At 42.9% G+C, this 25,009-nt stretch overlaps 1 protein-coding gene across 3 annotated transcripts; it reads right to left on the minus strand.

Moving 5' to 3' along the window:
• Positions 1-2,865: 2,865 nt before the first annotated feature.
• LOC100192649 (uncharacterized) lies at positions 2,866-7,255 on the minus strand. 3 transcript variants are annotated; one of them, XM_008681974.4, is made up of 7 exons: positions 6,989-7,255; positions 5,887-5,955; positions 5,732-5,793; positions 5,553-5,642; positions 5,355-5,476; positions 3,941-3,995; positions 2,866-3,486 (listed from the first exon to the last, which is right to left on the minus strand). In XM_008681974.4, exons 2-7 carry the CDS (start codon positions 5,951-5,953, stop codon positions 3,292-3,294), a joined length of 591 nt encoding a protein of 196 aa, XP_008680196.1. In that variant the 5' UTR covers positions 5,954-5,955; positions 6,989-7,255; the 3' UTR covers positions 2,866-3,291. The 3 variants fall into 3 exon arrangements, with proteins under 3 accessions (XP_008680196.1, XP_008680249.1, NP_001131333.1); XM_008682027.4 differs by having other exon boundaries at positions 6,839-6,996; NM_001137861.1 differs by lacking the exon at positions 6,989-7,255 and adding an exon at positions 6,839-6,982 and having other exon boundaries at positions 2,952-3,486; positions 3,873-3,995.
• Between the last annotated feature and the right edge of the window lie 17,754 nt (positions 7,256-25,009).

Genomic DNA, 25,009 nt, shown 5'->3' on the forward strand with positions numbered 1-25,009 from the left:
CTTTCCTTTTACTTTATTATGGAATTTGCGCTTATTGAATTTGTGAGGTCTAGTGGGATTCTTGATTTTTTTTCTTGAATCCTTTTTATTATCAAGCTTATGAACATTGGAATGCACTTCAGGCAGTGGAGCAGACTCTGGAGGGTGTTGTTGAGCATTCTTTAAAAGAAGCTCATGATGTTTTTCTGCCTAAGTCAATGTATGCATAAGCTGAGAATATTCTGGAAATTGTTAGAGCGATATTGTTGATGCAATATCCTATCCTCTAGAAGCATTGTAGATAGAGTCTTCTCTATCTTGTCTGCCTCTGAGGGCTCTTTCTCACAAAACTTCAATTTAGAGCAAATACTATGAAGAGCATGATTGTATGCAACGGATTTGAAATCTTGCAGACGAAGGTGATTCCACTCATGATTGGTCGAAGGCCATATGAGTTCCTTCTGTTGTTCATAGCGCTCTTTAAGAGGCTTTCATAAGTTATGAGGGCATCTTTCTATAAGGTACTCTTGCTTGAGATCTTTATGGGTGTAGAGCCTCAAAAGGAAAAGAGCAGTGTTCTTTTTAACAACATTAACCGGATCAGTACCAGTGATTGGTGCTGCAATAGTATCAATAATCCCACGAGAAGCAAAAGTTATTTTAATGTCTGAAGCCCAAGCTGGGTAATTATGGCCATCAAGAGCGAGTTTCTCGAACTCTTTTGTTGACATGTCCCTACAGTCATGACCTTGGACTTCCATTAATTTATATGTAAATTAAGAGTCACAATGGTAATGTTGTAAGCTCAAATGCAAAAAAATATTAAAATTACATCTGATATGAGTTGTATGAAGGTTTCAAACCTTCCAATTGAATAAATAATTTTAATATTAGTGAGCAATTTATAGATAATCCTCAAATTAATGAGGTAGATCTCCTAGTAGTGGGCAAGAAACTTGTTGCCTAAAAGCACAGTGTCTGGGCTGATAAGTTCATTAATGAACAAACCGCAGTCAATGCTTAGGTCTCCACTACCCATGCTCGACTAATTATCAAAATAATATTCAAGAACTTCATATACTGTTACTTTGGGTAGCACGTATAGGTAATCATCCCGAAAGATGTAGACCTTATAGTGATGGGCATTCAAAATACTGCCAAAAGCACGATCTCAGAACTACTAAACTCTATAAAAGAATTTAGCGCAGTCAATGCTTAGAACTCTATCACCCTGTGCTCTTATTCCAAAATAATCTAATTTTATTTTGCATGAGAATTATTAAGTTTGAACTTAATAATTTCTATATTTGTATGCAAACATAAAAGAATGCGAAAACAATAGCAAGTAGAGATATGTGAATTATAAATGTAAAAACAAAGATAATTCACGAACTAAAGTTTGCTATATTAATGATAAAACTGACAAGTATGTACAATACATGGAACAATTTGCAGTCTAAATACCGAATTTAGACGCACTAACACAAGTTAGAACTAAATTTACATATAAAACAGTCTTATATTGAAATTCAGAATTTAAAATTGTAAACAGGCTATTTTTGGTCCATGGGAGCGGCCCTGGTGGCCTGCAAGATGGGCTAGGCAGCGGCCTGGTGGCCAACACGCTGGCCCATTCGAGCTGGCCCACCATGGGGCCCACCAAGTGGACAAAACACCTATTATAAATGGGGCAGTTAGGGTTTTCAAACCCTAACCGCCCCAGCCTTGCAGCCGCTGCCACTAGGGCGGTTTGCCCAGCCGCCGCTGTCTTGGGGTCCGCGCCCAGAGCGTTGCAGACCGTCCGCCGGGGAGCCACCGAGCGCACCGAGTGGCCCTCGTCGTGGCCAACCGCCCGCGCCGGGGCCGAGCTCCCGCTCGCACTGAAGGAGCCAAGTGCCCGTGGCCGAGTCCGCGCGCCCGCAGCCGGCGTGGTCGGGTCGCGCCCGAGCCGCTATGGCCGGTTTCGCACCCACGGCCGACGTGGTCAGGTCGCGCCCGAGCCGCCATGGCCGGTTCCGCGCCCATGGCCGGCGTGGCTGGGTCATGCCCGAGCTGCCGTGGCCGGTTTCGCGCCCGCACCGACGCGGCTGCCTCCCCCCGGGTAACGAGTTTGAAGAATGACAGTTGTAATCTTTGTTGCAGGAGAGATTCTGTTTATATACAAGTGAAAATGGCATCCCCAAAGGGTATGTCCCTTGAGGAGAAATCGTCGAGCCTCTTGGATTTGTCACAATGTTTTGTAACATGTTGTTTTGCAACAACCACCACAAGGTGGTCGGCGGTAGAATCCGATCCCCATCCGACCTGACTGGCCATCCCCTCCACAGCTAACAGCTTCACTGCTCCACCACACGGATCCAACAAGGCAGCAAGACGACCTCAAGCAAGGTTGCACGCCTCTGTCCCCTAGGCAAGCTACCGACCGCCCGGCGCTAGGCTCCACCACTAGCGCCAGAGGCCACCCAAAATGTTTACGTGCAGATACAAAACTATAGCCTGATTGGATTGCTGCGCGTCCATGAGCTGACACTACCCTGACTAGCCAGATACAATAATTTTGAGCGTATAAATGGATGCAAGTTAATAGTATCAAAATAGCTTATTTTACATCCACTCGTACAAGTTGTGACTCTCACATAAGTAACCAAACATAATCTCAAATAAAGTCAACACATGTGGTGACCTAAGATGAAATAGTACAGATAACCAATCAAACGAATAGCTACGGATACCGGTACAAGTTATCCGCGAGTATAGTCATAGACAGATATAAATAATCTTCGCAAATATTATAGCGGACGGATATTTATTCTACCCTATCTAAACCTGACCTGTTGTCATCCCTAGGTAAGGTGAATTACTCTTAGTTGGGGATGAAGCTAATCAAGCCAAGAAACAAGACATCATAATCTCTGACCAAATAATTTCCATGTCATTATACATGCTGAAACGGAAGCAGACTGCACACAACTAGAAAACTCAAACAAACTTCGCTTCATATCCTGTCCACGTCCAAAGGTGAGGTGGTAATGGATCACGATCCAAACGCTTCACAAAATAGTAGGACACTAAATAAATTTTAGTTTAAAAATGAATAGAAATAGGGCCTGATCTTAATCAGATCCTTAAATCTTAGTGTAAAATTTAGAGCCCGATGTCACCCCTCCAATAAACAAAGCCAAGTTAGAGCCCATTGTCACCCCTCCAATAAACAAAGCCAAGTTTGATTTTCCAAGGGGCGTCCTTTCTTCCAAGGTCCAAAAGACCAGTGAAGAGAAAGGGCTCCGATGCAGTAGATATGTCTAGTTGGATTCATTGGTTGCCAACATTACGGCCACCATACCCTCTGCCTCGCCTCTGCTGCTGCTGAACACGTCGATGCTGGTTGAAATGACTCCAGGGGGAAGAATTTGCCTGCTGTTGAGGTACCGTCCTCAAGCGTTGCGCCTTCATCTGTGCAAAGAGTGCATCCATCGTCCTTGGTGCTGCCTGGTTGGACTCCTTGACCTACAAATAGATTACGGGCGTATGATCAGCAGCGACAAAAAAAACTACAGGACATGATAATTCAACGAATATATTAATCAAACAAATAGAAGTTCATGTATCACGCAACTTCTAAAAATAAAAATGGACTCGAGTATAGCACTGATCACGGCTCTGAAACTACTACAGATGATTATGAAGTGACACGAGGATACCAGAAAAAAGATGGATTATGTGAGAAAACTATGCTGTCTATGCATTAAAACATATCAAGAAAGAACACAAAATATCAATTACAATAGCAATGGTTTTCCAAGATGTCATTATATTGATAGGCCAAAAGATCACCCATTACATCTTAAGTTGATTATTATGCATCAGATACAATACATTAGGAAACAGTTTACCTTTTCGGCCAGTTTGTCCTATTTACTCAGCATTAAGGTCAAGATTTGACAAAGTCCATACTCCATACCTTGGCATTCTGAAAAGCACCACCTACAGGCCTCCTCTGCACTAAGGTACTTGCACTGTATCAAAATCAAAACATTAGTATCTCACATGAGCAGGAGTGCTCGAGTACCAAGAATCATAAGCAACGGAGAACCAAGAGCCATATTGTTTTCTGAGCAAACTCACCATACCCCCATCAAAACAAGGATACAATTCTCGCTTCTCAAGTGAAGTCAGGGAGTACATACCATGTTTTGAAATAAAATGAAACAGAAACAATAAAGTGTTCATTGAAAATATCTAGTGCATCCTCTTGGTTTCCAAGGCCCTCACATTTTGGAGTCTAGACTGTTTAGTTCCACCCAAATTTCAATGCACATGGTTCAACAATGTCCCAAGTTGACACAACTTATTGATTGATTAAACTGATAAAACTCAAGCCATGTAAATAGTGACCACTGATCCAGAACAAACAAGGTCACATAAGGAATCATGAAAATAAATCCCAACAGTTGACCTTGAAAAGATAGCATCCATACAGCCCAGCATACTGAGATAAATCGTAAGATACCATGATTTACTCTTATCCAGTAGAAATGCAGGCAAGCATTATCTCTGTGGGACGCAGTGAACAAGGGGAGCATATAGCAGATTATGATAGGATGCTCAAAACTGGCATGATGTTACGGATACAGCCAACTTGAATATGAGGCAGTAGCAAAATATACTCCCTTGGAGGCATACAACAATTGTCCAATTAGCAGCACTACCCTAGATTTACACTGCATTCATCATTCAACAAATAAACACTGAACACTGCCAAGGAGCCAGTAGTCAAAACCAATTCAAACTCAGGCATGTAACGTCCCTGTATATGGATGATCCGTCACCAGTGGCATGAGACGCTAACCATTATCACATCTCCTTCAGTCCTTCCAACAATAGTTGACAAATAACACTAATGAAACCCTCACAGACAGTTAATGCTGGTGTCCAAAATAACACTCATCCAGCAGCTATAAATTACACCATGAAACTGCATAGAAAAATGTCAGGCAACAGCAGATAAAGGAGAAGGCCATAACTTTCAATGAAGCTTCAAGGCTCATATGCTATATTCACCATATATTTGTAGCAGTTCAACCAAGAAAACAGGCCTTGTGCCACAAGAATATGAAATCGATTGTTCTTTATAAGCTTGTGTGTGTATAACCAGAGAAGTTAAGGCAGTTCCATGTAAACACCAGCATCACAATCATTCTCAGCCAATATAATCCAAGGTGCATGACTCAATAAATTGAACAACCCCTTGAATGCAGTAAACTTTCTCATAAGCAATAAAAGAACATCATTGTTTACCTGTCCATAACAATTTATTGAGATGAAAACATGGCTAGAAAAGGAATGACAACAAACACATAATGATTGATTAATACCTTGGCTTGTTCCAACGGATAGCCCCCTTGTGCATTGGCATAACAGCAGCCTTCTTCGCAGCCTGCTTTGTAGCAGGGAACTGATTTCCACCAAGATTTGACCTTCTCTGTGCAAGAACACCCTAAGCATGAAAGAGAACGTTAGAAACTTAACATGACATAAGATGCAAAAAACAATTTAAATGTCATTGAACATACTTGTCTAATGGTTGATCTAGACTCCATAAAACTTTGAACCTTGCCATTCCCTTTATTAGAGTTGCCATTCTGGAATGGATGCTTTTTTATCTGTTAAAATGAAATGAAAGGCGTAACTAACAAACTTCCACAGGGAGTTCACAAATGCAACATTGAGTACATCGAGATAATATGTTTACCGGCTGCCTCGGGGGTTTCTTGCCTCCAGGATTCTTTTTCTTTGACATTTTAATTATATCCTCTGAGTAAACACAGAAACAATACATGAGTTAAATCAACAATAAAATATCAATTAGCATCCTATTAAACCAAAAAAATTGGTCAAATAGCATACCCAAAGCCATGTCCATCTTTTTCTCTGTATAAGCAATTGCTTCAGCTGTGAGGGGCGGTGATTCCATCTCTATATGAATAGATAGTATAATTAGAGTAAGAAGAAAACCCTATTCTTTGCAGAAACTACAAAGATAGCAGTAAATTCAAGCTTGCAAGAAGCTAAATGAAGTATATAAAGCCCCAACTTGAGGACGGAGGACCACTAAATTCAAGCTTGCAAGATGTTAAATAAAGTATGTTAAGCCCCAGACAGATAAGACAAAGAAATCTACTACTTCCAACTAAAAAGTTGCAAAAGGACAACATTACACTGTTTTATGAGCAAAAATAGCTACAGTAATTATATGTACCAATACAACCATGACCTGAAGGAAACAGGCTGGAATCCATTATGTCCAAATCTAAACAACTATGCTCAGAAAAAAAGACTAATGCAGTTTGGGAGCAAACCAAACTAACCTAATTATAACAACAGCAAAACCACACGCAACCTAGCTTCTAGTTACTCGTTGCCCGCTTGATAGTTCTTTAGCCTAAAAATAGCCCCTTCTTGCCATAAACAACATTAGGTGGCACCAACGAGTTTGCATGACAAAACACGCTTGCTAAGACTGAAGAACTAATATGTGATTCAAACAATGAGATATACAGGCATAGTTATTCATTCTACACCTGCTGCCAACGCAACTTAAGATTGAATAAACAATCACAAAATATCAAAAGAAACAAGTTGATTCACACAAAAAAAAACCCGCAGGTGTCTTGCTCTGGAAGAGCCAAGATATCCCTATTAGATCAACAATCAGTAATGACACAGAGAACCAGACGAAACAGGAGGAACCTGTCCTGTAAAATTACACCATCCGAGGAAGGTAATCATCATGCCAAAACCAAGGCACAGAGATTTGACTACGAGAAAACACCACCAACGCCAACAGCGCGAAACGCACCAGTTCCACCTTTCACAATCGATTCCCCTGTCTCCGCGACCCTAGACCGAAAGCAGACACGCAATAGATTGCAAGGACCAAGCGGGTAGGCGCCGTCGAGGGCTCGTCAACTCGAGAAAGGGAGAGAGACGTACGGGAAGGAAGACTTACCGGATCCAAGCCGTGTCGAACGGAGGGAGACTAAGAGGGATGACGCAGAGCGGCCGCAAGGCTCGGCGGAGGGCGGCTCGGCCGGGGACTAGGGTTCGATGGTCAGCCCCGCTTGCGCGTTGCCGGGCCTGATGGCGCCGGCTGGATGTATTATTGGGGTGGGAGGGATGAGGTTGGAGATGGACTCGAGAAGGGGAGTTATGACATTACGGAAGGCCGTGGCTGCGGGCCGCGTCGCGGCCGGTGAGGTTTGGATTTGGATTCTCTACCTAAAAGCACCTTATAAATCCTAGCTAAATACTACTTCCTTTCTTAAATAAATGATGTCGTTGACGTTTTTTAAAGTTTTAACCACTCGTTATATATTAAAAACGGAGATAGTATAAAATATTGAGGGCTCTAAAAAATATAGATAAATTTCTAGTGAGAGAATATATATAACAAACTCTTCAAATACAGATAATGACATGTAAAATCTCAACAACCCACAACACATATGATTCTATTTTCGGTCCATGAAATTTTATTCGTAGTATCCAACGCAAGTGGCGCAGAATCAACATCTGCATTGTCTACATGTGTCATGAGAGTCGGCGGAGAATGGCAAAAGTTAAAACATTACAGATCTACATCACATACAGTATCATAATAAAACCTGGTACCAGAAAAAAAAACAGATAGCAAAGAAAGCACCATCTATCACATCATGACACAAAGAAAGAGAAAGCATATAGTAGAGTTGAAGCGTCCCCAATCCTCTGGGACTCAAATGTGATACAATTACTAGTCTCAGAAGGCTAGTAAACACATTTATACATCAGATGGTTACAGATCTGCTTAAACGATACAAACCTATAAAGGTGGCGAACAACTTTAAGAGTTGATCCACAACTCAGGACATATCATCAGAGTGGGGCTGAAGCAGCCCGATATACGCAGTGAAGCAAATCAGCGGTCCAACAGCCACAGGCAAGGTTAGGAACAGGCGTAACTCTTACCCGATCTCCTTTTTCTGAAAAAAAATAAATAAGCAAGGGTGAGTACAAACATACTCAGCAGCCCACCTTCACTCGCGGAATGGGGAAATCAGATATAATGCATGGAATATGTGGAGCTCAGGATATTTTGCAGAAACAGCAATATTTTATACAGGGTTGTTTTGAAAAACATTTTGTATTTTGCAAAGCGCATCCTCTCCAAAAGGAGCAGGAAGTTTTTCAGTATTATAACAAAATCCCCTGGACTAAACCATCCAGGTATCTCAGCAGTTTCCCACTGGTTTTCCTTTTCAAAAACAGCCACTGGACTTCCCGTCCACCATAGCTCACGGCTCAACCGCCGGACCTTTTAAAAACCATTTATCTCAAACGCACCTTTTTTCGAAAACAAAACATTAATTGTCATACCATACCAGACTCGTCCATTCCTGTGGACACGGACTATTCGAATAGGTTTTCAAACTCTACGCAGAGGTGTACACTTTACCCACTAGTCCGGCTCTGTGATCTCATAGCTAGTGAGACCCGAATCCGAATCTCTTTCTTTTCTCGCACGTCCTAACCTTAACGGTTATACCGGAAGGAGTCAGGCCACCGCCATGTCCAAACCGGACAAAACATTCCCCCTCCTTATCCTCCCGGTGCTCCCCAGCCTTCATAACCCTAGGGTTGGACCGTACGAGTTCAGATTGAGTGACTGCCCACACAGTCTCGAGTGGTTGTACTTATCGTGAGTACAGGTAGTGAAAGATGACAAATCGGTCCTTATATGAGGGGACAATCCTTCTGCTCACGCCTAAACCAGCTGAGCCAACACCTTAGCCCTCTCCTAAACCAGGGAGTCCCTGATTATCCTACTCACAAGGTGATAAGGGTGAAAACCCTTCATCATACACATTTTGAAAAGCATTTTCTTTTGAAAACTCACACCTTTTCTCAAATCATTTGGAACATATATATCAGGGATTGATTGCGGCAAGCGGCTTGGGTGGCCATAATAACTTGTCTCAAAATCATATCATGCATAAAATAACAGGCTGAGGGTTGTGGTTGAAAATCATAGGTAATTTATGCATCAAAGGGATCCAGTGAGCTTGTCGTGCTTATTCGGCGAAGGGGGAAGGGGAGCTCGCGGAACTGGCTTCTAGCTCCACTGCCTGGCGTAGACTTGCAGATCTGGCCTCCACGAGACAGTACGAACGCTCCGATAACTATGCAACATGAACAAGCAAACATACAAACAAGCAAGTATACCAACAAATATTTAGTATAGTGGTCAGAATAGAGATATATGGATGGGTAGAGTCTTGAGTAGAATCTGTGTCATGTGGTGTTGAGATACTACTAGTGGTGGAGCGGAGGTGCTTACCAGGAGGGTGGACTGGAGGCGAAGCGACACTATGCGTGTAGCCGGTAGAGCGGAGTAACTGAGTGGGTGGGCGTTTGCCTTGGCTGATGGTGTTGAGTGTGTGTGGAGAGGGAGAGGGTAGCTGGGTGTATGTGGTGTAGCACAATGAAGTTCATTGTTGGTGAGAATAGTGACGAATGAATCGTCTGACTTAGTCTGAACAGAGAGATTATAGGCAGAATATGGGATAAGAGTATTTTAGGAGTTTTCTGGATTATGAACCATGCTTATGGGATGACATGGTTGGATAGGGAATAATTCGGTAAGAATTTAGAAACGAGAATTATTGGAATCTGAGTTTGGAAGCCTGGTTCGAAGGAATCTCAAGTTAAGCGTGCTCAACTTGGAGAAACCTAGGATGGGTGACCAGATGGGAAGTTCCCACTGTAAGGAAAATCACAGTCACCGGAGTTTGTATAACTGGAATATGGGTCTGGCTGGTCTTAGGTGGACTGGACAGCATGATGGATGAGTAGTTGAAATTTGGGGTGATCGGATGATCGATGAATAGTAACGGTGAAAAGTAACGGTAAAAAGTAACGGTAAATAGTAACGGTAAAAAGTAACTGTAAAAAGTAACGGTAAATAGTACCGGTAAAAAGTACCGGTAAAAAGTAACGGTAAATAGTAACGGTAAAAAGTAACAGTAAATAGTAACGGTAAAAAGTAACGGTAAAAAGTAACGGTAAAAAGTAACGGTGAATAGTAACGGTAAAAAGTAACGATAAAATGTAACGGTAAATAGTAACGGTAAATAGTAACGGTAAAAGTAACGGTAAATAGTAACGGTAAATAGTGATGGTGAATAGTTCGTATGAACGAACGATGAACGATGGATAGGAACTATGAACGAACGATGAACGATCGAATGATCGAACGAACGAACGATCGGAATTTCGGCAGCATAACGGCAGGAAAAAGATTATTTGGACGAACGAACGGACGAACGATCGAACGATCGGACGAACGGACGAACGAACCATGAACGATCGGACGAACGATCAAACGATCAGACGAACGAATGATCGGAATTTCGGCAGCATAACGGCAGGAAAAAGATTATTTGGACGAACGAACGAACGAAAGATCGAACGATCGGACGAACGAACCATGAACGATCGGACGAACGATCGAACGATCGGATGAACGAACGAACAAACTGAGAACAGGGGGACGAACGATCGAAGAACGACCGAACGATCCTTGTGCTAGTGTGTGCTTGTGTGGAACATGGAGTGGGTGTGGGGGGGGAGAGAGTTGCCATGAGATGGCTTGGGGTGGGATGAGAGGAGGCCCTTGCCCCTCTATTTATAGTCATGGTGGGGGGATTAGGGGGAGGGATGAGAGGATTAGTGGGAGGATGAGAGGATTAGTGGGAGATTAGCATGGATTTGTCTTATATGAGTGTAATTAGCTTGTAGAGCTCACCGTATGACACTGGAGGCATACGTATACGTATGAGCATGAGGAAAGTTATGAAGAAAATATTTGTAGGGACTTCAAAAATGATTCTGAAGGTATTTCTCAGGAAGAAAATACTTGGAGATATATCAGTGCAATATTTGGGCAGTATTTCTGAAAGAGTTTGAGGGTGATCACTGGGGAAATATTTGTAGTATATTTTGAGGAGGATTTTAGAGAGAATATAGACCACTATATTTTACTTGTTGATATCAACTTGCAAACAAACATTTTGAAACAAAATTTGAAATTCATTTTGAATTTAGGGCGAGTTTGAGAAAATTTCAGGATTTGAATTTTTGGGATGCTACAAATCTACCCCACTTAAAAGGAATCTCGTCCTCGAGATTCGGCTTAGAAGGGTTATGGGTATAGCTTTACTTCAGCTACATATCTTCATTTTGCAGACTCTTCGAGGAGATGGAACTTCAACAAAATCTGGTCTTTCAGGAGCATCTGGTTGCCGATTGGTAACGCTGATTCTGGCTACTCAAAGATCATCTTCAGGCTTCTAGCTTTCGCTTGGCAGCTAGCTTATTGAAGAAGCAACGATGCCAACGCGCAAACCTTCCTCTTGCGAACTCCCACATGGATTCCTTCCTTGATTAGTCTTCTGGTGCTTCATCAACAAAACTTGGGTGACCACTTCTCATCTAGAAGCTTATATGCTTTGATGATCTGGTCCTCCACAAGCTTGCTACAGGCCTTCTTCTTTTTCTCCAAAGCAGGAACTTTACTGGAACACTACCCCACTTAAAAAGAATGAGGGTAGAACTCTTGAATCTTGGGGATTTGAACTCCTTGAAGTACCTCATAACAAGGGTGTTACGGGGCCTTCTTCTGTTGTTGCTGCTTGACCAGGCTGCAGAGAGATGACTGTCACAGGGTTGATTCTGGGAGAACCTTCTTCTTATCTTCTCTTCACTATCTTCTTTTCACTGACCTTTTCTTTCTCTTTGCTCTTCCCACTGGAGGATTCTATCAAAGAGTATTACCATCATACAGAGGAGGAAACCGAAGATGTTGAACCATGTACAACAGTCTTCAACCCAAGAATCACCAAGCATTGTGATCTTAGGGGCGAGGGAGTGGAAAATGGAGTTGCTTGCGGTTTGGCAGAGGGGATTTTATTGGGAGTGTTTTGCTTTCAGCGAAATAGGAACTGAGGGAGCTGATGGGGGAGTTTTATAGGCGAGCAGTATGCGAGGTGGTGCTCGGGTGCGGAGTGGTGATGATGGAGCAGGTGACACGAGGCAACAGGTGCGATGGAGAGGGGGCGGTGTTGCTGGCGGTGATGGTGGCGGCGAGTGTGCTGCAAAGGGGGTGGACGGCGGTGGTAGTGCGCTGCAGAGGGGGGTGTGGGTGGTGGTAGTGCGCATGGAGGAGGGCACGCGTGCGGGGGCACGGGTGAGTGGTGGGGTCAATGACCCTGATGTTTGTGGTCTCTGGTTCCAAGAATCTTTGCCTCTCTATATGGTAATAACTCCTTCTGTCCTCTTTCCTGCTCACTTTGACTCAGGGGGTAGTGTTTTGATTCTCACGGTCGGTCCTTTTGACTGAGCGGCTCGACTGGTTGCTTCTGTAGCTTATTCCAGGCTTCAAGGGTAAGCTTCCTGATATCTTCTTGGGTAAGGTGCTTTTCTCTTGAGATGGGTTAAGATGAGAATGGAAGCATAAGGTGAGGATTAGCTCTAATTTGTGATCTATGTTTTTAGAGAAAACCTTTTTAAGAAAAACGAAAAGAAAACACACAAACTCAACAATGATAAGCACAAACAAATCAAATGTTTTGAATAAGGGAAGAATAGAGTTTTTCCAAAGCACGGACTACTCAGATTCGGGGGCTAAGCATAACTACTATTGCTTGGCTACTGAATTGAGAACTATGCTAAATGCAACTTATGAGCACTAACGTTAAAGCATCACATATGCACTCAAAAGGGAGGAAAACATCAAGCGAAATTCATTTTGAAATGCCCTAGGGGGCCACACAAATAGAGTTTTGCAAAACACGAGTCTACACGATTACCTCTCATACATGCAGGGCTCTAGCCAAAGTGAAGAAAAACTTCACTACCCAATGCATGCAGAGGACTGGGCATAACTAACTTCAGACCAGGCAACTTCTCTTCTGGCAAGGCTGGCGCATAACTTCAATCTGAGACATCTCCTGGATGGGTCAAGAGGGAGCTGATGTTGATGATTTCTTCTGGCGGCGACTGAGATGGCAAGACGCAGTCAAACTCTTCTTCAAGCTGGACTGGCTCTTGTAGCTCCTCAGAGGGCGGCGGTGCTGGTGGGGTGCTTGCAGCTTCTTCTTTGATCTCACGGGATGGTGCTGGAATCTTCTTCATGGTGAGGAGCTCAAACAACTCTGGCGGGGGATCTTGGGAGGATTCGGGGTGCTCTTGCTTATCCATAGCCTGAGGGAAGACTGGAATTCCTTCCAAGACTATGGCTCCTTCCGGTAGTTCCCAAGCCTTCTACTCTCCTCTGATAGAGACTGGGTGACCTTCAAGAATTTGGGGGTCTTCAGCTCTCCTTGGTTGAACTGGGTTGGATGGAGCGGGCTCTTGGATCCGCATGGCTCTACGTTGGTTATGGGTTATCAAGTAGGCCTCCATCAGCTTATGGACATGCTCATCCTTGGCTTGCTTCAGGGCTTCAACAGCAATGACTTCACGACTTTCCAAGGCAGCTACATGGGCTTGAGCTGTGGTGAGGTCCACATGGAGCTTACGGTTGAGCTTCTCTGCATCTTCTGCTCGAGCAATCATCTGACGGTGGTGCCGAGCCAAGAAATCATACTATGCATCCAGGGTGAGCAGGTATGCAGTGAGGTACACGATTGTGGGGTCGTCCTCAAGCAGTTGCTGACCTTCCAATGCACGCATCCTGGCCATCCAAACTGGACGGTCTCTCTGAAAGGGCGGGAAGAATTTGAGCGGTGTGTCGGCCACTTCTTCTTCATAGATCTGACATAGGGCCCTCAATGCCTTGCGAGCGACGACTTGACATGTGTCTTTGAATCTGTGCCCAGCAGCAGTGACACTCCATTCCACATGGTGCAGACTGGATCCAATGTACACAGTCACGACACATTTCTCTATGCCATGCTCGACGAATTCACGACCATCATACTCTGGCTGGCTCCTGATTCCGAGGCGAACTGTGCATGCTTTCAACAACTTGGGGAAACCATCTTCATTCTAGCAAAAGCTGGTTTGGCAGCGAACCTCCATCTGACTTCTGAGAGAAGGAAAGGGGGAAAGCATTTTTGAAATGAAGGGATGAGAGCAAGATTTTTTTTAAGAAAATAGTTTGGACTCAAAAACTTTTGATCAGGCTAAGGGTTACGTCCTGCGGCCAACCTAACAGCTCTGATACCACCTGAAGCGTCCCCAATCCTCTGGGACTCAAATGTGATACAATTACTAGTCCCAGGAGGCTAGTAAACACATTTATACATCAGATGATTACAGATCTGCTTAAACGATACAAACCTATAAAGGTGGCGAACAACTTTAAGAGTTGGTCCACAACTCGGGACATATCATCAGAGTGGGGCTGAAGCAGCCCGATATACGCAGTGAAGCAAATCAGCGGTCCAACAGCCACAGGCAAGGTTGGGAACAGGTGTAACTCTTACCCGATCTCCTTTTTCTGAAAAAAATAAATAATCAAGGGTGAGTACAAACGTACTCAGCAGCCCACCTTCACCCGCGGAATGGGGAAATCAGATATAATGCATGGAATATGTGGAGCTCAGGATATTTTGCAGAAACAACAATATTTTATGCAGGGTTGTTTTGAAAAACATTTTGTATTTTGCAAAGCGCATCCTCTCCAAAAGGAGCAGGAAGTTTTTCAGTATTATAACAAAATCCCCTGGACTAAACCATCCAGGTATCTCAGCAGTTTCCCACTGGTTTTCCTTTTCAAAAACAGCCACTGGACTTCCCGTCCACCATAGCTCACGGCTCAACCGCCGGACCTTTTAAAAACCATTTATCTCAAACGCACCCTTTTTCGAAAACAAAACATTAATTGTCATACCATACCAGACTCGTCCATTCCTGTGGACACGGACTATTCGAATAGGTTTTCAAACTCTGCGCAGAGGTGTACACTTTACCCACTAGTCCGGCTCTGCGATCTCATAGCTAGTGAGACCCGAATCCGAATCTCTTTCTTTCCTCGCACGTCCTAACCTTAACGGTTATACCGGAAGGAGTCAGGCCACCGCCATGTCCAAACCGGACAAAACATTCCCCCTCCTTATCCTCCCGGTGCTCCCCAGCCTTCATAACCCTAGGGTTGGATCGTACGAGTTCAGATTGAGTAACTGCCCACACAGTCTCGAGTGGTTGTACTTATCGTGAGTACAGGTAGTGAAAGATGACAAACCGGTCCTTATATGAGGGGACAATCCTTCTGCTCACGCCTAAACCAGCTGAGCCAACACCTTAGGCCCTACCCTAAACCAGGGAGTCCCTGATTATCCCACTCACAAGGTGATAAGGGTGAAAACCCTTCATCATACACATTTTGAAAAGCATTTTCTTTTGAAAACTCACACTTTTTCTCAAATGATTTGGAACATATATATCAGGAATTGATTGCGGCAAGCGGCTTGGGTGGCCATAATAACTTGTCTCAAAATCATATCATGCATAAAATAACAGGCTGAGGGTTGTGGTTGAAAAATCATAGGTAATTTATGCATCAAAGGGATCTAGTGAGCTTGCCGTGCTTATTCGGCGAAGGGGGAAGGGGAGCTCGCGGAACTGGCTTCTAGCTCCACTGCCTGGCGTAGACTGGCAGATCTGGCCTCCACGAGACAGTACGAACGCTCCGATAACTATGCAACATGAACAAGCAAACATACAAACAAGCAAGTATACCAACAAATATTTAGTATAGTGGTCAGAATAGAGATATATGGATGGGTAGAGTCTTGAGTAGAATCTGTGTCATGTGGTGTTGAGATACTACTAGTGGTGAGGTGCTTACCAGGAGGGTGGACTGGAGGCGAAGCGACACTATGCGTGTAGCCGGTAGAGCGGAGTAACTGAGTGGGTGGGCGTTTGCCTTGGCTGATGGTGTTGAGTGTGTGTGGAGAGGGAGAGGGTAGCTGGGTGTATTTATAGCTGGGTGTATGTGGTGTAGCACAATGAAGTTCACTGTTGGTGAGAATAGTGACGAATGAATCGTCTGACTTAGTCTGAACAGAGAGATTATAGGCAGAATATGGGATAAGAGTATTTTAGGAGTTTTCTGGATTATGAACCATGCTTATGGGATGACATGGTTGGATAGGGAATAATTTAGTAAGAATTTAGAAACGAGAATTATTGGAATCTGAGTTTGGAAGCCTGGTTCGAAGGAATCTCAAGTTAAGCGTGCTCAACTTGGAGAAACCTAGGATGGGTGACCAGATGGGAAGTTCCCACTGGAAGGAAAATCACAGTCACCGGAGTTTGTATAACTGGAATATGGGTCTGGCTGGTCTTAGGTGGACTGGACAGCATGATGGATAGGAACTATGAACGAACGATGAGCGATCGAATGATCGAACGAACGAACGATCGGAATTTCGGCAGCATAACGACAGGAAAAAGATTATTTGGACGAACGAACGGACGAACGATCGAACGATCGGACGAATGGACGAACGAACCATGAACGATCGGACGAACGATCAAACGATCAGACGAACGAATGATCGGAATTTCGGCAGCATAACGGCAGGAAAAAGATTATTTGGACGAATGAACGGACGAACGATCGAACGATCGGACGAACAGACGAACGAACCATGAACGATCGGATGAACGATCAAACGATCGGACGAACGAACGAACAAACTAAGAACAGGGGGACGAACGATCGAAGAACGACCGAACGATCCTTGTGCTAGTGTGTGCTTGTGTGGAACATGGAGTGGGTGTGTGTGGGGGGGGAGAGAGTTGCCATGAGATGGCTTGGGGTGGGATGAGAGGAGGCCCTTGCCCCTCTATTTATAGCCATGGTGGGGGGATTAGGGGGAGGGATGAGAGGATTAGTGGGAGGATGAGAGGATTAGTGGGAGATTAGCATGAATTTGTCTTATATGAGTGTAATTAGCTTGTAGAGCTCACCGTATGACACTGGAGGCATACGTATACGTATGAGCATGAGGAAAGTTATGAAGAAAATATTTGTAGGGACTTCAAAAATGATTCTGAAGGTATTTCTCAGGAAGAAAATACTTGGAGATATATCAGTGCAATATTTGGGCAGTATTTCTGAAAGAGTTTGAGGGTGATCACTGGGGAAATATTTGTATATTTTACTTGTTGATATCAACTTGCAAACAAACATTTTGAAACAAAATTTGAAATTCATTTTGAATTTAGAGCGAGTTTGAGAAAATTTCAGGATTTGAATTTTTGGGATGCTACAAGAGTATTGAAGGAAGGCAACCTTTAGATTTGAATATACCTGAAGCAACTACCATCATACGTGTTGGTATTGATCTCGACGCCAATCACGGTGAGTTGTTCAGCTTGGCGGGCTCTATGCGGCGATGCAGACGGTTCGGGCCTAGGACCGGATGATCCGCGACCCAAGAGCGGGTTTCCCTACGTCGAGCCAGACGGTCCGCGCCTGGTGGACGGACAGTCGGTGTGTGCACAGGGGCGACGGCGTTCGCCAATGGCACCTAGATCTCACCTCCCGGGGGAATCCCGTCAGGGAGGAGTGATCCTAAGGTTTTGTCTTGGGACCGGCAAGCCACTCAAGACACCTCCAGACGATGTAAAGTCGAAGATGTGAAGATTGAGATGAAGAAAGCTATGTTACTGGCTACTCGTAGGGCAAAATATAAAAGAACAGAAGATATATTGATTTGATTCAATTGTTCGTATCCACAATCGGTTGTACTCCTTCATATATATATATAAGGGGGAGGTCTGGACTCGTTCCTAGGCATTCTCCAACAAAATCTGTGAGTTTAGATGAATAAACACGCGCATAAAAAGGGGTTATCATGCCTGAACTGATCTAATCGCGGACCGTCTACGCCCAAGGGAGGACCGTTCGCGGTCCGGACTGGCTAGCCATAGATCCGGACCGTCCGACCGTGCCCAGTGTCACAACTGATACTCAACACATGCCCCTGCCTTTTAGGAAAGCTAAGCGAAACAAAAGCACTGGAACAAGATAGAATCAACTCGATGTGACAACATCGATTTTTCTAAGCATCTTGTCATACACTAGGATGATATTGCTTCAAGAAACGATTGTTCAGTGCTTTGGGTAGATCCTCACCTTGTAAAGCCTATAACATGTAGGCATTACTCGATATTACCTTTGTGATTTTGTAAGGTCCTTTCCAGCATGGGGACCATTTGCTGAACTTCCGGTCTCTACTTCTTAGTGGCAATATGGTGTTCCACACTAGGTCTCCAACATGGAATGACTTAGCCTTAATCTTCTTGTTGTAAGCTTTGGTGACTATGATCTTGTCTTTCTCGATCTCCCTTAGAGCCAACAATCTCTTGATGGTCACTTCATCAATATTGTCCATCATAAGATCAAAGTAATCACGACAGCTAGATCATTCTACATGGCAAACCTGATAGCATTTAAGCTAATCTCCACAGGCAAAACAACTTCCTGCTCAAAAGGAGTAACTTTAGTAGCATGGTGCTTAGATATTCTATGAGTCCATAGATCTTCAGACAAAACCTTATGTCAATTCCTAGGATGATCAAATATCTTCTTAATAAGGCTAATCAATGTCCTATTGCTAGACTCGGTGTGTCCATTGGCCTGAGCATAATATGGGGATGAATTGCGCAATTTCATCTTATATGATTCAACAAACTCACGTACCTCTCTTGACATAAAAGAAGTCCCCCGATCTATAGTCAAAGCTTGGGGAATGTCGAATCTATGAATAATATGCTTAGTTATAAACTCGATTACTTCGGTATGTGTCATGTTCTTCAGAGCAACGACTTTAGTCTATTTGGTGAAATAATCTAGGGCAACTAACACAAACTGATGCCCTTTTGATGATGAAGGGTCAATTTCTCCTACAAAGTCCAAACCTCATCCTCTAAAGGGCCAAGGTTTGATAATAGGATATAGTTCAGTTGCAGGAATTAATTGCAGGTCGCCGAACTTCTGACATACTTGACATCCTTTGTATTACTTAAAACAATTAGCAATCAGGTTAGGCCAAAAGAAGCCAGAACTCGCCAATAAACCCTTCATCTTTGGAGCCGATTGATGAGTACCACAAATCCCTTCATGTACTTCGGCCATGAAAGTAGCCTACAGGGGGTAAATAGGCTACACCTGCAATTCTCAACAAAAACTTCGAACTCTTGTGAGAAAAGACAGTTCAACAGGGGAGGCCAGTTCAACTGGGTTTAAGGCTGGTTCAACCGAGATTCTCCTATTCAACTGCGAACTTAATTCAAACTACTTAGATCTACTAACAATAATCATAGTGGAAGCGTTGAATTAAAACTAACTAAGTAGATCTAAGATCTGAGATGATGAGAGAGAAAAAACAAGCCCATAAAAGAACACGAGACACACGATTTTTATCGAGGTCCGGTCACAAAACCAAGGTGCCCTACTACTCATTGAGGTGCCCACAAAGGGTCAGGTCTTTCTCAACCCCGTTTCTCATTGCCGACCACACAGGTCAAGACGATCCCTTACTCAATTTGCCCACAAAGAGCCAGTGATACAAATCGTTTTTGGGGTCGTCGGCAACTTTGGAGACTCCCAAGGCAAGATTACAAGCACACAAGGAACAACACGTTCCAAGAATAATGAATTCACAAGTAAGAATGATTGCACCAACTCAAGAGAGATAGAGATCAGAGAACATGAATCAAAATTGCGCTTTAGATCAAGAACTTATCTCACACCAAAGAGGCTTCCCACCAATTGAAGGGAGAAGAACTTGGGCGTGAGATCAGAGTTGAATCACTTTGAATTGATGGACAGGAGCCATCAAAGTGTTTTGGTTCATGAGGCTTGGGTTATATATATAGAGAGAAAGGCTTATATAGCCGCCCCTGGCTTAGATCTCAAAAAACTGGGCGACTGCACAAATGCCGGTTCAACTAGCCTAACTCTTGGTTTAACCGCAATTTACCAGGTAGCTCTCTGTAAAATCCTGATTGAATCTCAAATTGAATCCCGGTTTAACCTAGATTTTTCAGAGACGAACCTAAGTGATCCCGATTGAACTGGCTCCGATCCCAGTTGAACCGACATCCTTAGAAAAATCAGTTTGGAGCTTAAATGAGGAAGAACTAAATGGAAACCTCATGACTTTTCAAAACAAGAATTTTGAAGCGGATAGAATGAGTTGGTGCATGCCATTTTTACCTTGCGAAAGATCTAAACAAGTGGAGATTTCTACCACTAAGAATAAACTTTAAATTAAGGAGGATTTTTGTCGGGAATCACATGGAAATACTTCACATTTCATCACTTGGTTCCCTGTTCATTCAACTTTCACTTTCTTGTGCATCTTTTTATATTTTAACTGGATATACACTAGGAGCAAACTGATTAGAACATTTTTATTAGTTTTGTCCTTTAATCACCAAAACACCAGGGATCTTCCCAGAAACTGACAAGTCCCTGATGTGCTCTTTCTATCAATTTTACATCCGGCATAATCGGCATCAGAATATCCAATTAGATCAAAGGTAGATCCCTTGGGGTACCAAAGCCCAAACTTAGAAGTGTAAACTAAGTATCTCTTGATTCTCTTTACGGCCCTAAGGTGAACTTCCTTAGGATTTGCCTGAAATCTTGCACACATGCATACGGAAAGCATAATATCTGGTCGAGATGCACATAAGTAAAGATCCTATCATCGACCGGTATACCTTTTGATCTACGGATTTACCTCCCGTGTCGAGGTTGAGATGCCCATTGGTTCCCATGGGTGTCTTGATGGGTTTGCCATTCTTCATTCCAAACTTCTTAAGTATATCTTGAATGTACTTGGTTTGGCTGATGAAGGTGCCCTCTTGGAGTTGCTTGATTTGAAATCCAAGAAAATACTTCAACTCCCCCATCATACACATCTCGAATTTCTATATCATGATCCTACTAAACTCTTCACAAGTTGACTTGTTAGTAGACCCAAATATAATATCATCAACATAGATTTGGCATATAAACAAGTATAATATCATCAACATAGATTTGGCATATAAACAAGTCTTTTGCAACAGTTTTAGTAAAGAGAGTAGGATCGGCTTTACCGACTTTGAAGTCATTAGTGATAAGGAAATCCCGCAGGCGTTCACACCATGCTCGTGAGGCTTGCTTGAGCCCATAAAGCGCCTTTGAGAGTTTATACACATGGTTAGGATACTTATTATCTTCAAAGCCGGGAGGTTGCTCAACATAGACCTCTTCCTTGATAGGTCCATTGAGGAAAACACTCTTCACATCCATTTGATAAAGCTTGAAGCAATGGTAAGTAGCATAGGCAAGTAATATACGAATTTACTTAATCCTAGCTACGAGTGCATAAGTTTCATCAAAGTCCAAACCTTCAACTTGTGAATAACCCTTTGCCACAAGTCGGGCTTTGTTTCTTGTCACCACACCATGCTCATCTTGTTTGTTGCGGAATACCCACTTGGTACCTACAACATTTTGATTAGGACGTGGAACTAAATGTCATACCTCATTCCTTGTGAAGTTGTTGAGCTCCTCTTGCATAGCCACCACCCAATCCAGATCTCTTAATGCATCCTCTATCCTGTATGGCTCAATAGAAGACACAAAAGAGTAATGTTCACAGAAATGAGCAACTCGAGATCTAGTGGTTAGCCCCTTGTGAATATCACCAAGAATGGAGTTGACGGGTGATCTCTTTGAATTGCTTGGTGAATAAGGTGTGGCGGTCTTTGATCCCTTATTTCTTGATCATCTTCCTTATATTGATTATCTTCATCTTCCCCTTGATCCATGTCCTCCTCTTGAGGTGGCTCATCCTCTTGATCTTCTTCATCATCATCTTGAGCTTGATCCTCGTCTTGAGTTGGTGGAGATGCTTGTATGGAAGATGATGGTTGATCTTGTGCTTGTGGAGGCTCTTCGGATTCCTTAGGACACACATCCCACATGGACATGTTCCTTAGAGCGACGCATGGAGCCTCTTCATCATCTAGTTCATCAAGATCAACTTGCTCCACTTGGGAGCCATTAGTCTCATTAAACACAATGTCACAAGAAACTTCAACTAGTCCAGTTGATTTGTTGAAGACTCTATATGCCCTTGTATTTAAGTCATATCCTAGTAAACAACCTTCTACAGCCTTAGGAGCAAATTTAGAACTTCTACCTCTTTTAATAAGAATAAAGCATTTACTCCCAAAGACTCTAAAATATGAAACATTGGGCTTTTTACCAGTGAGGTGTTTATATGGTGTTTTCTTGAGGATTCGGTGAAGGTAGAGACGGTTAATGGAGTAGGAGGCAGTGTTAATCGCCTCCGCCCAAAACCGGTCCAGTGTCTTGTACTCATCAAGCATGGTTCTTGCCATGTCCAGTAGAGTTCTATTTTTCCTCTCCACTATTCCATTTTGTTGGGGTGTGTAGGGAGAAGAGAACTCATGCTTGATGCCCTCCTCAAGAAATCCTTCAATTTGGGAATTCTTGAACTCTGTCCCATTGTCGCTTCTTATCTTTTTTATTCTCAATCCGAACTCATTTTGAGCTCGTCTTAAGAATCTCTTTAAAGTCTCTCGGGTTTGATATTTTTCCTGCAAAAAGAATACCCAAGTGAAGCGAGAATAATCATCCACAATAATAAGACAGTACTTACTCCCGTCGATGCTTATGTAAGCAATCGGGCCGAATAGATCCATGTGGAGTAGCTCGAGCGGCCTGTCAGTCGTCATTATGTTCTTGTGTGGATGATGGACTCCAACCTGCTTTCCTGCTTGACATGCGCTGCAAATCCTATCTTTCTCAAAATGAACATTGGTAGTCCTAAAATGTGTTCTCCCTTTAGAAGTTTGTGAAGATTCTTCATCCCAACATGGGCAAGCCGGCGATGCCAGAGCCAACCCATATTAGTCTTAGCAATTAAACAAGTGTCTAGTTTAGCTTGATTATCATTAAAATCAACTAAGTATAGCTGACCATCTAGCACTCCCTTAAAGGCTATTGAATCATCACTTCTTCTAAAGACAGCAACACCTACATCAGTAAATAGACAGTTGTAGCCCATTTTGCACAATTGAGAAACCGAAAGCAAATTGTAGTCTAATGAATCTACAAGAAAAACATTTGAAATAGAATGGTCAGGAGATATAGCTATTTTACCCAAACATTTGACCAAACCTTGATTTCCATCCCCAAATGTGATCGCTCTTTGGGGATCATCATTTTTCTCATAGGAGGAGAACATCCTTTTCTCCCCTGTCATGTGGTTTGTGCACCCGCTATCGATTATCCAACTTGGACCACCGGATGCATAAACCTACAAAACAATTTAGGCCTTGTTCTTAGGTACCCAAACAGTCTTGGGTCCTTTGACGTTTGAAACAAGAACCTTGGATACTCAAACACAAGTCTTGGGACTCTTGTGTTTTCCCCCAACATATTTGGCAACTATTTAGCCTGATTTGTTAGTTAAAACATATGAAGCATCAAAAGTCTTAAATGAAACATTATGTTCATTTGATGCAGCAGGAATTTTCTTTCTAGGTATTTTAACATGAGTGGTATGCCTAGAGCTAGAAGCCTCATTTTTGTACATAAATGCATGGTGAGAAATAGAATGAGTTTTCCTAGCATGAATCTTCCTAATTTTATGTTCGGGATAGCTTGCAGGATATAAAATGTAACCTTCACTATCCTGAACCATGGGAGCCTTGCCCTTCACAAAGTTGGACAATTTCTTAGGGGCATTAAGCTTGGTGTTGTTTTGATTCCCTTGTTGGAAACCAATACCATCCTTAATGCCAGGGCGTCTCCCATTGTAAAGCATGCTTCTAGCAAATTTAAACTTTTCATTTTCAAGTTCATGCTCGGCAATTTTTGCATCTAATTTTAGCTATATGATCATTTTGTTGTTTAATCATAGCAAGGTGATCATCAATAGCTTCAATATTAACATCTCTACATCTAGTACAAATAGTAACATGATCAATAGTAGATGTAGATGGTTTGCAAACATTTAATTCTTCTATCTTAGATTTTAATCTCGCATTCTCATCTCTAAGACAGGAAATCAAATCATTGCAAGCATTCAATTATTCAATCTTAGAAACTAAATTATCATTCTCAATTCTAAGACAAGAAATTGAATCATGGCATGTGCTAAGTTCCTTAGACAGGTTTTCATTTTTCTCTACTTCTAGAGCATAAGCATTTTTCAATTTAACAAATTTTTTTTCTCTTTAACGAGGAAGTCCTCTTGGCTTTCTAAGAGATCATCCTTCTCGTTAATGGTCTCAATTAGTTCATTTAAGTTTTCTTTTGTTCCATGTTAAGGTTGGCAAAAATAGCAAGTAAATCATCTTCATTATCACTAGAGCTACCCTCATCACTAGATGTTGTATATTTGGGGGTGGCTCTAGAGTGTATCTTCTTCTTCTTGCCATCCTTAGCCATAGGACACTTGTGGCCGACGTTGGGGAAGATGAGTCCCTTGTTGACGGCGATGTTGGCAGCGTCCTCATCGGAGGAGGAGTCAGTGGAGTTCTCGTCGGAGTCCCATTCCCGGCATATGTGTGCATCACCGCCCTTATTCTTGTAGTACTTCTTCTTCTCCTTCTTCCCATTCTTGTCTTCATCCTTGTCACTTTCACTAGAAATTGGATATTTAGCTATGAAATGACCAGACTTACCACAACGGTAACACACCCTCTTGGAGCGGACTTGTAGTCTTTCCCCCTTCTTTGTTTGATGATTTGGCGGAAGCTCTTGATGATGAGCGCCATCTCCTCGTTGTCGAGCTTGGAGGCGTCGATTGGAAGCCTACTTGGTGTAGACTCCTCCTTCATTTCTTCCATCGCTTTGAATGTGACGGGTTGCACCTCGGGTGTAGAGGTGGCGCTGTCGGTGTTTTGGGTCCGACCGCGCACCCGGGGTTGCCCCTCGAGGTGCTTT

The sequence above is a fragment of the Zea mays genome, chromosome 1, assembly GCF_902167145.1.
Source record: "Zea mays cultivar B73 chromosome 1, Zm-B73-REFERENCE-NAM-5.0, whole genome shotgun sequence".
NCBI classification, from domain to species: domain Eukaryota; kingdom Viridiplantae; phylum Streptophyta; class Magnoliopsida; order Poales; family Poaceae; genus Zea; species Zea mays.

Bases quoted from the DNA above. Each gene is read 5' to 3' on its own strand.
- LOC100192649 (XM_008681974.4), bottom strand. From the start codon at position 5,953: ATGGAATCACCGCCCCTCACAGCTGAAGCAATTGCTTATACAGAGAAA. The intron at 5,794-5,886 runs GTATGCTATTTG...GTGTTTACTCAG, and splicing joins AAAGATGGACATGGCTTTGG to AGGATATAATTAAAATGTCA. The intron at 5,643-5,731 runs GTAAACATATTA...TCATTTTAACAG, and splicing joins AGAAACCCCCGAGGCAGCCG to ATAAAAAAGCATCCATTCCA.